Source organism: Pongo abelii, chromosome 13 (assembly GCF_028885655.2).
Source record: "Pongo abelii isolate AG06213 chromosome 13, NHGRI_mPonAbe1-v2.0_pri, whole genome shotgun sequence".
Classification (NCBI taxonomy): Eukaryota; Metazoa; Chordata; class Mammalia; order Primates; family Hominidae; genus Pongo; species Pongo abelii.
Window position 1 is genome coordinate 112,357,393 of NC_071998.2, and position 12,027 is coordinate 112,369,419.

Genomic DNA, 12,027 nt, shown 5'->3' on the forward strand with positions numbered 1-12,027 from the left:
ATTGCGGCACTATTCACAATAGCAAAAACTTGGAACCAACCTAAATGTCCATCAATGATAGACTGGATTAAGAAAATGTGGCACATATACACCATGGAATACTATGCAGCCATAAAAAAGGATGACTTCATGTCCTTTGTAGGGACATGGGTGAAGCTGGAAACCATCATTTTGAGCAAACTATCACAAGGACAGAAAACCAAACACCGCATGTTCTTTCTCATAGGTGGGAACTGAACAATGAGAACACTTGGACACAGGATGGGGAACACCACACACTTGGGCCTGTCGTGGGGTGGGGCTGCGGGGAGGGATAGCATTAGGAGAAATACCTAACGTAAATGAGGAGTTAATGGGTGCAGCACACCAACATGGCACATGTATACATATGTAACAAACCTGCATGTTGTGCACATGTACCCTAGAACTTACAGTATAATTAAAAAAAAAAGTAAAATAAATAAAAATAAATAAAACTATCCAAAAAAAGAAGAAAAAGAAAATCAGACTGGAGGACAGCTCAATAAAAGACGTGTAGACATAGGTAGGTGTGAGATGGCACAGGGCCTTGGAATTTTGATTTTATTTCAGGTGCATTGGAAAGCCATTGACAATTTTTTTTTTTTTTGAGACAGAGTTCTGCTCTTGTTGCCCAGGCTGGAGTGCAATGGTGTGCTCTCAGCTCACCACAACCTCTGCCTCCCAGGTTCAAGTTCAAGCAATTCTCCTGCCTCAGCCTCCCAAGTAGCTGGGATTACAGGTGTGCACCACCACACCAGGCTAATTTTGTATTTTTAGTAGAGATGGGGGTTCTCTGATTTCTCTGACAGGGTCAGGCTGGTCTCGAACTCCCCACATTGGGTGATCCTCCTGCCTCTGCCTCCCAAAGTGCTGGGATTACAGGCGTGAGCCACCGTTCCTGGCTGCCATTGGCAATTTTTTAAAAAGTAGCGATAGGACATCATTTTTGATACATAGTAGAGAATGATTTGGAGCAGGGAAAATGGAGATGAAGGGACCTGTTAGGAGGCTAGCGTAGCAATCTAGGCTGGAGTCTATGCCATACCATCTGAATACATCACAAGATCTTGAAATCTAAGCAGAGTCAGCCCTGGTTAACACTTGGATAGGAGTGATCCATGTTGGAAACGTTGATGGCCTGTAGTTAACATGCTGGATGTGGAAATGAAAGATAGATGGATCAGTTTTGAAGGTAGAAGCGGCAGCATTTTCTAATGGATTGGATAATTCCCAGGCTTTTGGCTCAAGTAAGTAAGTGGCTAGATGGTGATATCATTTATAAAAATGAAGAATTCAGAGTTTTATTTAGGACATATTCAGTTTGAAATGTCTGTGAGACAACTAAGTGGAGGTGTCAGAGTCAGAAATGTGAGTCTGGAGTTTAAAGAGATCTGGACTAGCCATACAAATTTTATGCTGAGTCACATCAGCATAAAAATGACATTAAATTGCATGGAAATCAGCTTACTCAGGCAGTGGTTGGGAGAAGGAAGAAAAGCAGTCCGCTAAGGAAGCTGAGAAAGGCCAGCAAGGTAGGAGAAAACCAGGAAATAGTGGGAAATAGCCCAGAGAAGTTTTCAAGAGAGGAAGTGGTCAACTCTGTTGAATGTTACTGAGATATGAAGTGAGAAGCAGAGAAGTGCTTTAGATTGGCAACAGGTGATAATGATCTTGACAGGAGTAGTTAAGGAATAGTGGGGACAGATGCTAGATTATAATGGCTTGGAGAGTGAATAGGAGGGAGACATTTGGCTGGAGATTTGAAATTTTCTCCCACAATGTCTGTTCTAGTACTTAATAAATAATTTTTTTAAAAAGATCAAAAATTAAAACTGAAAAATTCACCAGTGGCTTCCAGACCAGGAAATGGGCAGAAACAACAAATGCAGTAAACCTCAAAGCCAGAAAACAAAAAAACAAATGAACAGAATATTCAAAAGTGGAGTGGAGGCCGGGTGTAGCGATTCACACCTGTAATCTGAGCACTTTGGGAGGCCGAGGCAGGTGGATCACTTGAGGTCAGGAGTTTGAGACCAGCCTGGCTAACGTGGCAAAACCCCATCTCTACTAAAAATACAAAAATTAGCTGGGTGTGGTTTTGGGCGCCTGTAATCTCAGCTACTTGGGAGGCTGAGAGAAGAGAATCACTTGAACCTGGTAGACGGAGGCTGCAGCGAGCTGAGGTCATCCCACTCCACTTCAGCCTGGGTGACAGAGCGAGACTCCATGCAAAAAAAAAAAAAAAAAACCTAAAAGCAGAGTGGAGAAACAAGACATGGCTCAGTTCTTTTGGTTCTTGAGAAGACATGAGAATGAGATTAGAGAAAAAAAGGAAAAATCATCCCTTGGTAGGAGTGACACTTTCTCCTTCAGAAAGGAGCGAAGATATGTGCAGGTGTGGGTAGTTTTGTTGCTGTGGTGGTGGGAAAATAGGTAGTTCTTATTGATGAGGTCATTTTCTTAATTAAAGTTGAGATAATCAGGTGAGAGAGAAAATAGATGAAGGTGTATGGGAAGTTTGAGAAGAAAGAGGAAGGTATGAAATAGCCAATTTAGAGTGTTGGGAAATGAGCCTGTCTGTTCATTTGAAATTAGTTTTAGTCTGTTTTGACCTCCAAAAATGGCAATTTCATATGGTTTGATCCAATACTTGAGAAACGTGGCAAGTTTTTATTAGTTTGGAATCTCCCTAACTCAACATTTCTTATTCTGAAGTTTATGTTTTGGAATCATTAAAAATATTAATAATGCAAAGGAAAGTCATCTAGATAACTTTTGGGCGAAATGGTTAGACTACTTATGGTTCCTTCATGCCTTCAGATGTTAATTAGGAGACTTTAATGTGCTAGGCTCTTAGGATCTAGTCTAGGTGAGCCAGATAGATGTAGTTTCTGCTTTTGTGATGCTTTAGTGGGGGAACGCAGACAGCTAAGCTATTTGATCACATTTTACTACTCCCTGTGTGACAAGGGCCAAGCAGAGTTTCAGGGTAGCATGGGAGTATACCTCAGAATCATCTAACCTGGTGACAGGATAGGGCCTGGGCAGGCTTCTCAAAATATTTTTAAAAAACTTAAGACCTGGAGGATGCAAAATAGCCCAGTAGGAGGTAGAGGAAGACAGTTCTAGGGAAAGTGTGTGAATAAAAGCCTATAGGTGAGAAGAGGCATCACAAATCTGAAGAAATGGGATCACTTTAAGAAAGCTGCAGTAGAGTATGCTTGAAGATGAGGCAGAAGAGGGAGGTTGGGTCCAAATTATGAAGAGCTTTATCAGCTTTTCTCAAGCCTTTTGGATCTTATCCTAAGAGTAGCTTAAAAGCCATTGAAGGATTTTAAGATAATACAGAATTTTGCAAACATGTTTGCAGCATCCTTTTAAATGTAATTACTAATGTCTGATAAAATATTGCATGTTTTTCAAAGGTCACCTAGAAAAAAACTCATTTATCAGTACACTAATTGGATTAAATACTTGGAAGTAAAGTGTTATCTTTTAAAAATGTCATTGAAATGATGCCTTCTTGCCTCAATTTCAAGATCAGGATAGTCTTTTTTCCAAAACCATGGTGGCTAATTTTAAAAGTAGAATTGTATTTACAATATTTTTAGACTTTTTTCACTATTGTTTGAGAAATATTCTTACCTTTTTAAAAATAGGAAATATAATGATAAATAAACTATTAAATTTTCATTGGCAGAAGAGGTAGAAAGACTGGAAAGAGACCTAGAAAAAAAGATGTTAGAAACTGAAGAACTTAAGAGCAAACAAACAAGGTTCCTTGAGGAAATTAAAAATCAAGATAAATTGAATCAATCATTAAAAGAGGAGGCCATGTTACAGAAACGGAGCTGTGAGGAACTCAAGAGTGACTTAAACACAAAAAATGAATTGGTAAGTTCATGTTTTACATTGCTTTGGCTGTATTCTCTTAAGACAGATAATTCTTTGCCCTTGGGTCTAAAAATACAACTTCCTGACCATATAATGGGGAAGATGTGATTTAACAGAAATATGTGGAAAGACTTATGAATTGTAGTTGACTGTATACTAGATAATATGGCTTCCCAAAAGACTAATGCTATCTTGGGCTGCATTATGTACTCCTAGACATTTGTATTTTTTAAAAACAACATTGTAGGTGAGGCTGTTCATTGGCAAAAACATTTAGAATGCGATCTGGCAAAATTATCCCAAATTTTGTGAGTTATAGGTCTTTTTGGACATGGAATCCATCTTTTATTACTAAGATAAAATAACTTTATAATACCTTTATGCTGATTCCCTGGTGCACGTTAGTCAGCCCATTGAAAACCTTGGCAAAATGTCAGACCTTAAGACTTTCCACTATCCCAAAACTATGAATTGTAGTTGCCTAGTTTTCTCTTTTGCTTATTTATAATGTTATTGATATGTTTGTGCTGTGAATAAATGTTTTGTAAACTGTCAGAAGTTTTTGCTTTTTTTTCTATACCTATTTTTGTTAGAAGTCAGCCTGTGCTCTTCTCTGTGTCGTGATGTTATTTTTATCATTAACCATTTAAAAACATGTTTATGCCAGGCGCCATCACTCATGCCTTTAATCCCAACACTTTGGGATGCTGAGGTGGAAGGATCACTTGAGGTCAGGAATTCAACATCAGCCTGGGCAACATAATGAGACCCTGTCTCTACAAAAATAAAAATAAAATAAAAACACATTTATATACAAAATTAATGTGTGTTCATTGTAACAAATTTAGACAACACAACTGTATTTAGCAGAAATCAAAGTCCACTCTTCCCTACCCCATTCCCCAGATATTAATATTTTGTTTTCCATGCTTCTTATACAGTATACATGTAATTACATAATGTATATATAATTAAGCATGTTATACCTTTGAATATTTTTGTAATAAAAAAAGGAATGTTACTGTATACAGTAATTCCTCTGTATCTGTGGGGGATTGGTTCCAGGACACCCCCATGGATACCAAAATCCATGGATGCTCAAGTCCTTTTTGTAAAATGGTGTAGTATTTGCAAGTGACCTTCGTACATCCTCTAGTATACTTTAAAATCATTGCTAGATTACTTATAATACCTAAGACATTGTTAATGCTAATAAATATTATATTGTTTAGGGAATAATAATTAAGAAAAAATATCTATATGTTCAATACAGATGCGACCATCCTTTTAAAAAAATATATTTAATCTGTGTTTAGTTGAATCCACAGATGCAGAACTCACAGATATGGAGAGTCGACTGTATATTATTATTCAGCATCTTAACTTTCACAAAACAGCATACATGGACAACTCTCCAAGTTAAAAAATATATGTACATGCATAGATAAAGCCTTCTTACTCTTTTTAAAGTCTATGTTGTGTTCCATTAAATGTATTCTTCATAATTTAGTTAGCGTATTCCTATTGATGGATATTTAGATTGCTTTCACATTTTTTGCTATTAGACAGTACTACAGAGAAAATCTGTGTGTGTGTGTCTATATATACCTTATGCATTCATACTAGTATTTCTTTAGCATAAACCATTAGAAGTGGAATTACCATGTAATTTGCATTTAAAATTTTGATAAATGTTAATGTACACTTCAAAAAGCTTCTAACCAATTTACATTTCAGAAGGGAAGAAAATACCCAATTTCCAACTGGGTACTATTATTTTGAATTTGTACATATGGTAGAAACAAATGGAATCTTGTTTTAATTTTGAATTTTTATAGTTGTTGGACAGTTGAGTATTGCATATATGTTTATTGGCTATTTTGTATTTCTTCTTTAAATTGCCAGTTCATATTGGTTTTGCCTATTCTGTTAGTCCCAAGGACTATTAGATGCCTAAAATAATTCCGGGTCTTATTCTAAGAGCTTATATTTGAAAAACATTTTTATTATCTTTTGCAGAATATCTAATGATAATGTCATCTGTGATTATGTGAAGTTTTCCAGTTTAAAAAAGTAATTGCTTGTGCATTAGGCCAATTAATGTATAAAAGAAAAGTAGCATTGAAGTAAGTCTTCTGCTGGCCATTTAAACCCTAGTAGTCCTGTCCTGCCACCAACAAATATTAAGCAAATTTACTCTTTGTCCTTTTGCAAATTATTTAATTCCTGTGCTTCAGTTTAGTTATATTTAAAATGAGGATTATTTACCTGTCCTGCTAGCCTCACAGAATTGTGAGGATTTAATGAGGTGATAATGAAAATAATTTGAAATGAATCAAGCTAAGTAATGGAAGGTAGTAAATCTATAACTCAGAATGACAATAAAATATGTCCATGTAAGAATAATGCCAATACTAAAAGCTATGTCTTCCTATGGTAAGTTGTCAGTAAAAAGCAACTTGTATTACTACAGTTTAACTCTCCAGGTGACGGTATCTGTTTGCTTCTTCTTTTAGCCCTTGTCTTGGTTTCTTGCAGGCCCTTTTCTGCTGATTCTTTATTCTTCCTTAAAGGTAGTTCTTCCAAGCCTGAATTGTACACTGTGTTTTTCAGGGTTTGCATGATAACTTGCATTAATATGCTTGCTTACATTTTAAGTTTTGAAACTGGCTTGTCTTCTTGGGAAATGTGGTTGTGTGCGTATGTATTATTTTTTTTTAATCGATGTTTATATAGGAGAGCAAATTTGAATGTGGGGGAAAGAATTATTTTTCTGATTGGTAAATATGTTACCTGTAGTCAACTCTTGATTATCCAAAGCTAATACTGTGACTAGCCTACTTTCCAGTTCATTTGACTTCTATTTTGCTTTTATTCATGCATTTCTTCAACAGACATTTACTGAGCGCTTACAATATGCTAAGCCTGGGGCTTATAAAAGGCACAAAAGTACTTTGAAATGCACAGCCTATTTATTATTATTTGCCTGCAGAGATCAGTTCATGTATTCTCTGTGATTCCAGTCACATTTGCCTGTTGTTTGCCACTATTACCAATGAGTTTTGAGGAGAGAACCCAAGATTAGTTGACAGTGTTGATTGTGAGTTGCTTTCTTGAGACTCGGAGACTTACGAGCATTCAGTGAAAATATCAATGTGGGTAATGTGCTGGACACCCTGCAGCAGTACATCGAAGGCAGCATGGAAGAATAGGCAGTGTTGGATTTGAAATCAGGAGACTTGGAATTGAATTCTGCCTCTTCCACTACCGGCTGTGAAATTGGGCAAGTTATTTAACTTCTCTGTGCAACTTTTATCATCTTATTGGGTGGTTGTGAAGATTTAGTGCAATAACCTATGTAAAATGCTTAGCACAATGTCTGGCACACATTGAGTATTTGGCTCAATGTTACCCATTATCTAGGCTATTACTTCCATTTTGATGGATAATCAGGAGGTGACTGTGAGCTAAATCATGCACGACTTTGATTTCCTGGGCCTTGTAAAATGTTTGTGTTTGTTTATGTTTTATTTTCTTCAGCTTGCATTTTTATATTAATGAAATTTTTCTGCATGTTTTTTCTTTGATATCTACCATCAGATACTGGCCAAAAAAAGACAAAAATCACTTAGTGGATCTTTGAAATAAACTCAAAGTTTGGTTTAGTAGAAAGGAGCTAGTACTAGTAGTTAGTTAATAAAATATTTAGTTTCTGACACTGATCTAATATGTAACTTTTGACAAGTCAGTTCACCAATCTGAGACTTAATTTCTGTATTTATAAATTCAGAGAATTAGATTGGATCATTTGTCTTCTCCAAGCTCCAAAAATTTCTAAGAATAAAAAGTTATAGTAGAATTACTTTATTACAATTAAATATTACATATTTGGATCTGGTTGAGCTTATTCACATCCCTTATTCTTTATTACAAAGAATAATGTTCTGAACACTTAATACTACAGCAACAACAGTATGACAATTAAAACCAAGCTCTTATTTTCATCTTTCTCATTCTTCTTTATTTCTCTGCAGTTAATGTCAGTTATCATTTTCCCTTATGATTTGAAACTATTGTTAAAGTCGGAAAGTCAGTTTAAGAAATTAGTGCTAATTATTGGAAAATCAGGAAGCAGGTATTTATTAGGCCAGTTACACAAAAATAATTGATACAAAAATATTTTCAGGTTTAACAAATTTAAGTGATTTTTAAAATCATTATTCATTATATCCTGAAGCAGCATATAAACTTCAAAGGTCTTTTACATGATCTCTGATGAAATAATAATTTTTTATTTCATTTTTTATAATTTAGAAGTATGATAAAATGTTCTGAGTGTTGTGCAGCTTACTGTGGAGTTTTTAAACATATATAATTATTACTTATGATGAGAACTTACCATATCATCACACCTTTATACTAACTTACTGATCCTATATGTTGTCTCATATCAAATTGGGCCAATAGCTAAAACAGAAGACCATAGAACTAACACGAGCATGTCAGAAGCAATATGAGCTGGAACAGGAATTGGCATTTTATAAAATTGACGCTAAATTTGAGCCACTAAATTATTATCCATCAGAGGTGAGTTATTTTAATTTTTTAGTAATCCAAAGTTAAAGCCCACATGGGATGGAATGGGGGAGGGCAGGTGGTGAGGACATGTAAGGGATTTCATCAGATATCATTCCACTTTCTTGTTATGAGAGGATTAAACTGTATTTTGGTTCAATCTATGACTTACTTGGCTCAGGGAGTTAGAACAGAATCCTAAAGAGGTAAAAAACTTCAAAAGAATCTTTGCCCATAGTCATATCCATTACCAAAAGCAGTCGTCTGACTCGCAGCTATCTTTCCCAGGTGTATGGGTTGATCAGCTCCCTTAAATCCAGACTTCTGAGAAAAGTGCTTCAGTACCATGGAATAGTCATCTCCTTACATGGTTTGTTCAGTAATTACTGGGTGCAGTATTAGTCAATCATGATTGGTACAAATGCCGTAAATGTCACTGCAAGTGAGGAAGTGCCAAACTTCTAAGACCCAGTAATTCCAGCCAATATCATATGATATTTCATTTTTAAAAATTCAATTATAAAAATGTATTATACTGATGGCTACACACCATGTATTTGAAAAAAATATTAGACTGAGATTTTACTTATATGAGCCAAGAAACCAAAATAAAACACCCATATTTCTAATTTGAGAGATCAAGCAGTGCTAAAAATCACATAACTGTAGGCAGTTCTTTAATCAATCAGTCCAAACTTTCACTCTTCAGTGGTAGGAGGAAGAATTCTTTTGAGATCATTTTTAGTTCTAATTTCCTTTTTGGTATATTAAGAAGAAGATAAAAGAATAATATATATCTTTCAGCTCCTAGGCATGTAGAATTTATATAAACTTGAGCAATTCTGTGATATGTTTGCCACTAATAAAATGAATAATGTCATTTGACTGCTTGGAGGTCACTTATTAAACCATAAATCTATTATTTTGCTTTTAGTGTGCTGAAATTGATAAAGCCCCAGATGAAAGCCCTTACATTGGCAAATCCAGATACAAGAGAAATATGTTTGCCACAGAGAGTTATATTATTGACAATGCTCAGGCAGTACAGATCAAGAAGATGGAGCCAGATGAACAACTTAGAAATGATCACATGAACTTGAGAGGCCACACACCACTGGACACGCAACTGGAAGACAAAGAAAAAAAAATAAGTGCAGGTTAAAAAAGTTATTTTAAATTCTTTAAAAAAATATATAAAAACATTGAATATGTAGGCCAATTTTGTTTTATAACTCTTTTAATTGAAGATGTTAATGGTATTGTTGTTTCCATGAAAAATCTAAAACAAAAGTAGTGATTATCAAGCAGATTTATCGAGCATTTATTTTGTATTGATTCCTGTTATGGTTAAGAGTGGAGTTTTTGGCAGTAATTTGATAGCAGCATGTCCAGGGGATTCAAGAATGAGTAAATCCCCTCCTTCAAATAAGCGCTGGAACTATAAATTCAAAGTCACAATTAGTAATAACTGAAGCAAGTAAAGAACCACTTGATTGATTACTATGCACGTAGCAAAAACTTAAAGCAATGCTTTGTATAAGCTGGAACAGAGCATTCTCCTCAGGCCTGGGCCTAAGGCTAGCCTCTGACTTTTCCTGACATGCCCCATGCCCCACAATCTAATTCAAGGGATCTTAATACCTTCTGGCAAGTCACATAAAGGAATAAGTGAAGGCAGGGGGGCACTTTAGAGACCCTGCCAATGACAGACTTTGAATCTACTTACCCACTCAGCTGCATGGATATGGAAGAAAGAGAACTCTGACCTGGGTTTGTGCATACCCCCAGCGTTATGGCCCACTGTGGTGCTCTCAATCAGACCAGCGGCTTATCTTTCCTTGACTGGTAGCTAAGTGGAAGACATGGAAGGCAAATAGAGGTTGACTTGGTGAAGGAAGAGAAGAAACTGAGTTATTTATGTCTGCGTATACTATATGCAAGGCTCTGGGGGAAAGCAAAAATAAATCAGATTTTTGTGCAGACTAGCTTTAAAGGGGCTGGCTCATAGTTTTATAGGAGAGAAGGAGAGAGAAATCTTAAATTTGAGGTGGAAAATAATTGATTTGAGATCATCAACAGCTGGGAGAGAGAGCTCAGTAGTGAATTTCTTGATGTTGAATCCCATTGTAAAGCATTTGCCTCTAACACAAGGTTTTATGGGTTATTTTTAATATCCTGAACCTAATTATAACTTAGTAACATGTAAAGTGCATGTTTCCCAATAAAAGTCTTATTCTCTCAAAAGGGTTTACTAGTGTTGAGAATAGCCCCTTTCATGTTAAGAATTTTACAAATAAAAGGATCAATTATAGTTCTATACCATATAATGAAACAGTTTATTCTAGAGATTAATAAATAGACAAAAGCAATCATAAGTAATTACTTTAAAAATTTTTTGTGATGTATAATGACAGTTTAATAGAGCGGGGAGAAGGTTATTACAAAGAAAGAATATCTGGTCGAAATTTCAGAATTCAAGATTTTTCTTGTTTCATATTATGTGAGCATGGTTTTTAAATTTGCAGCACAAACTCGACTATCAGAACTGCATGATGAAATAGAAAAGGCAGAACAACAAATTCTGAGAGCTACTGAAGAATTTAAACAACTGGAAGAAGCTATACAACTAAAAAAGGTATGTAAAAGCAAAGCAGCAATGCTAAGAGGAAATGAAAAATGAAATGTGTTTTTCCCTTCATAACCATATAAAACAATTTAAAAAGCAGTTAGCTGCCTAGTTAATTATGGAATAATAAATTTCAGAGTCAAATATGGTTCTAGAATTTGCCAATTATAATTTTCTTCCATTTATGATGATATCCAATTAGCATTTTATAACGTATAGAAATAAATTACTTAATTTTATGTAAAAAGGTGTAGTCTTGAGAAGTTGCTTCCTGATCTATCTCTTCTATTTTAATTAAGCACTCTCCACCTTTAAGATCCTGGGACTTAGATTAAGAACCAGGAGTTATCTCTGCTATAGCATGAACATTGTCATCAAACACATGCCAAAAAAAAAAAAAAAAAAAAGAGATATGTGGTATACAAAAAGATTGAAGTAACATATTCTCAAAAATTACCGAAGTGTGTTGTAAAGTAAGCAAGTAAGCAGCTCAAATCCATGATGTAATTGCATAGGGGCAAAAATTCAAAAAAAGGAAGTTGCTTGACATTTTAGTTTTTAAGTGGGTAAAAAGGTTTTAGTTATTTATAACTTTTAAAAATCAGTATTTAAAAATTATGATGGTAACTACATTCATACCACAGTAGGTAGAACAACAATGTGAAGTCCAAATTGTAGATTCTTTTAAAAGATACACTGTATCGTTACTTTCAGATTTTATACTAACTAGAAATTGACTCAAGTTTATTGGAACCTTACTATATGTCAGTCACTGGGCTGGGCACTGATTAATGAACAAAATAGACATGTGTCCCTCTCATGGACAGACTTGTGGGGGAAATAAGACAATAAACAAACAAAAAGGAAAAAAATGTTTATTTAAAAAAAAGGAAAAAAGTTAAAAAGCATCA

General features: G+C 35.1%; 1 protein-coding gene across 14 annotated transcripts in view; it reads left to right on the forward strand.

The window, feature by feature from the left end:
• Window positions 1-12,027, forward strand: part of CNTRL (centriolin) — a 103,041-nt gene that overhangs the window by 26,108 nt on the left and 64,906 nt on the right. For 10 of the 14 annotated variants that reach the window (XM_054520551.2, XM_054520559.2, XM_054520554.2 and 7 more), the window contains exons 8-12: window positions 3,722-3,915; window positions 6,432-6,488; window positions 8,383-8,502; window positions 9,425-9,647; window positions 11,016-11,125. In XM_054520551.2, the coding sequence (XP_054376526.2) occupies window positions 3,722-3,915; window positions 6,432-6,488; window positions 8,383-8,502; window positions 9,425-9,647; window positions 11,016-11,125 (704 nt within the window). The remainder of the gene's footprint in view (window positions 1-3,721; window positions 3,916-6,431; window positions 6,489-8,382; window positions 8,503-9,424; window positions 9,648-11,015; window positions 11,126-12,027) is intronic. The other 4 variants (XM_054520555.2, XM_024252857.3, XM_063714025.1 and 1 more) reach the window with 1 other exon arrangement.